This window comes from Camelina sativa, chromosome 8 (assembly GCF_000633955.1).
Source record: "Camelina sativa cultivar DH55 chromosome 8, Cs, whole genome shotgun sequence".
Lineage (NCBI taxonomy): Eukaryota > Viridiplantae > Streptophyta > Magnoliopsida > Brassicales > Brassicaceae > Camelina > Camelina sativa.
The window spans coordinates 27,126,468-27,128,546 of NC_025692.1; the positions used below are offsets into that span (position 1 = coordinate 27,126,468).

The window sequence follows — 2,079 nt, forward strand, 5'->3', positions numbered from 1 at the left end:
CCAAATTCTCCTGAGCCCTCTGGAGAAAATCAGCAAGTCCTGTATGGTCAAAATTATAAACACCCGGGACGATGTACGTAATTTGCTGGGGTTTGATGGAACAAGTAACACCATTCTGCACCATTAAAGTTTCTTAAGTCTAGCAATCTGCAAGCACTGCACCAAAACTATAGCATGAAAATGAGTACTAAAGTTTCGAGTGAAACCTGATCAAAGACCATCCAGTTCTTTTTGCCATCACGTCTATGAGAAACTGCCAACAATACCCTGTCTGCGTCCTTCTTAAACTCCAGAAGCAAACCCGCCTCTAGTTCCTGGTTTACTAGCTTATCTTCCAGAACCTCTCCATAGCTTGTTAATTTCACCCTACAGGTTCACCTAATTAAACAATGAACAACCCACTCCAACCAAAAACAAAGCACTAAAAAGCAAGAAAAATCTTCGAGAATACTGAAACGTACTTAACACTGGCACGAACTCTTAATCGGCTTCGCTTACGCCTGTTGATGGATTCGAGCTCTTCGGAAACACTTTCGACTAGACTATGAATGCAAGACGAACAGCTCGTAGCATCGCCACCTCCATTATTCCCGAGAAACCGCCTCTTCACGCGGATTAATGGAAAATCTAACCCTAATTTTGAGAATTCACGGAGATGAGACGCTCTAAGGCGCTGAATACGGTGGCGAAACAAGGAGACGGGAGGACCGCCGCAAGAAGTGGCGGCGCGAATGATGGAGCAACCATTGATTGCCCTCACCGACATCATCGTTGCTTCAGTTGAAGAAAGAGCCACCGAACGATGAAGAAGCAGCAAAATCCGAACGATATCGGAAGTGAGCAAATCGCTCTCTTACTCTGTGTTCTTGTGGCGATAGAAAAGGCAAATGAAGCGGGTGATAGAAACAAGAAATACTAAAGTTTTGCCCTGTAGTTTTAATAAATCATGAAACGTTTGTCCATAGTTTAAATTTTATCTATTCAGACCCAACAAATTTTCTTCGAATTTTAGATAACGTACTTAATATTATGGGCATCTTTCAAATTGACCCCAGAGATTTTATTTTTGAAGGTTTGATACATAATGTCTCAAATGTTCTTATTCGTAACAAGGATAAAGGATCTAAAAACGAGACGTGACTTGAGAGAAGAGAGCCTTGAAGTCTTTAGTTGGAGTACTGGTTCCCTCTGGCTTTGAGCCAAGATCGAAAGCTTTGTTCTTGGCTTCCTCGAATAGCAATGCCTGTACTTTTTGTAAAGAAGAAAGATCAAGATCAGAAAATAATAATTACATTAAAAGATTGAAGAACTGGAAGGGAGGATGTGAAGATTTGATTAAGAAAATAAAAGGCAGGTGAGTAGACCTGAATGCAGACTTCTGCAACATCAGCCCTAGGGACAGTTTTTGTGTTTGTCTCAAGAAGCTCATCGTCTTTACCAACTAGCAGCTCTCGTACACTTCCTTCCTTATCTAGAAGTCCTCCAGCTCTAAGTTCACCAACAAACAAAGTTTGGAGTAAACAAGAACAGATATAATCAAGAAAGAACAGGCTCAAGAATATCAAGAAAACCACTCATTGACCCACGGAAATGAAAAGCTTGATTGCTTACCACCAGGACAGCAATTTAGCAGAAATTTTCTAAACTACAGAACTTGAGGTGAATTTCGATGTGGTAGTAGTATATAAAGGATCTTGTTGTTAAAATAGAAGCATTTTAAAGAATTTGTTTAACCTGATTATGGTGTAAGGAGTTCCAGAATCAGCAAGGTACTGCTCAGCTTTTCTCTTCCACACCTGAATCAATATAAGGTAGCCGAAATTGAGCCACAGAAGCCAAGTGTTGCTCGCCATATAAAAAAAACAAACTCAACTTGAAAAAGGAAACACAATAGAAATTTCCACCAACCAGTATATTCCCATTTCCAAGTTTGTTCAAAGGATGATCCGGATTGGTTCCTCCCATTGACCCGACCACGACAATGTGCTTAACACCAGCAACCTTGGCTGTTCAAAGAAGCTCACCAAATTAGGCACTTCAACACTTTGACAAGCCAAATGCAAAAAAAAAAAAAAAAAA

The 2,079-nt window shown here is 40.3% G+C and overlaps 2 protein-coding genes across 2 annotated transcripts in view; both read right to left on the reverse strand.

Annotated features, from left to right (window-relative positions):
- LOC104708924 (ribonuclease II, chloroplastic/mitochondrial) overlaps positions 1-903 on the reverse strand; it is a 6,337-nt gene extending 5,434 nt beyond the window's left edge. Inside the window, exons 1-2 of the mRNA XM_019229043.1 lie at positions 462-903; positions 207-366 (exon numbers count right to left, since the gene is read on the reverse strand). Coding sequence (XP_019084588.1) covers positions 207-366; positions 462-769 — 468 coding nt within the window. The 5' untranslated portion in view covers positions 770-903. The remainder of the gene's footprint in view (positions 1-206; positions 367-461) is intronic.
- Positions 1,022-2,079, reverse strand: part of LOC104708925 (uncharacterized protein At5g02240-like) — a 2,526-nt gene continuing 1,468 nt past the window's right edge. The window contains exons 4-7 of the mRNA XM_010425582.1: positions 1,909-2,006; positions 1,735-1,796; positions 1,365-1,488; positions 1,022-1,243 (exon numbers count right to left, since the gene is read on the reverse strand). Coding sequence (XP_010423884.1) covers positions 1,124-1,243; positions 1,365-1,488; positions 1,735-1,796; positions 1,909-2,006 — 404 coding nt within the window. The 3' untranslated portion in view covers positions 1,022-1,123. The remainder of the gene's footprint in view (positions 1,244-1,364; positions 1,489-1,734; positions 1,797-1,908; positions 2,007-2,079) is intronic.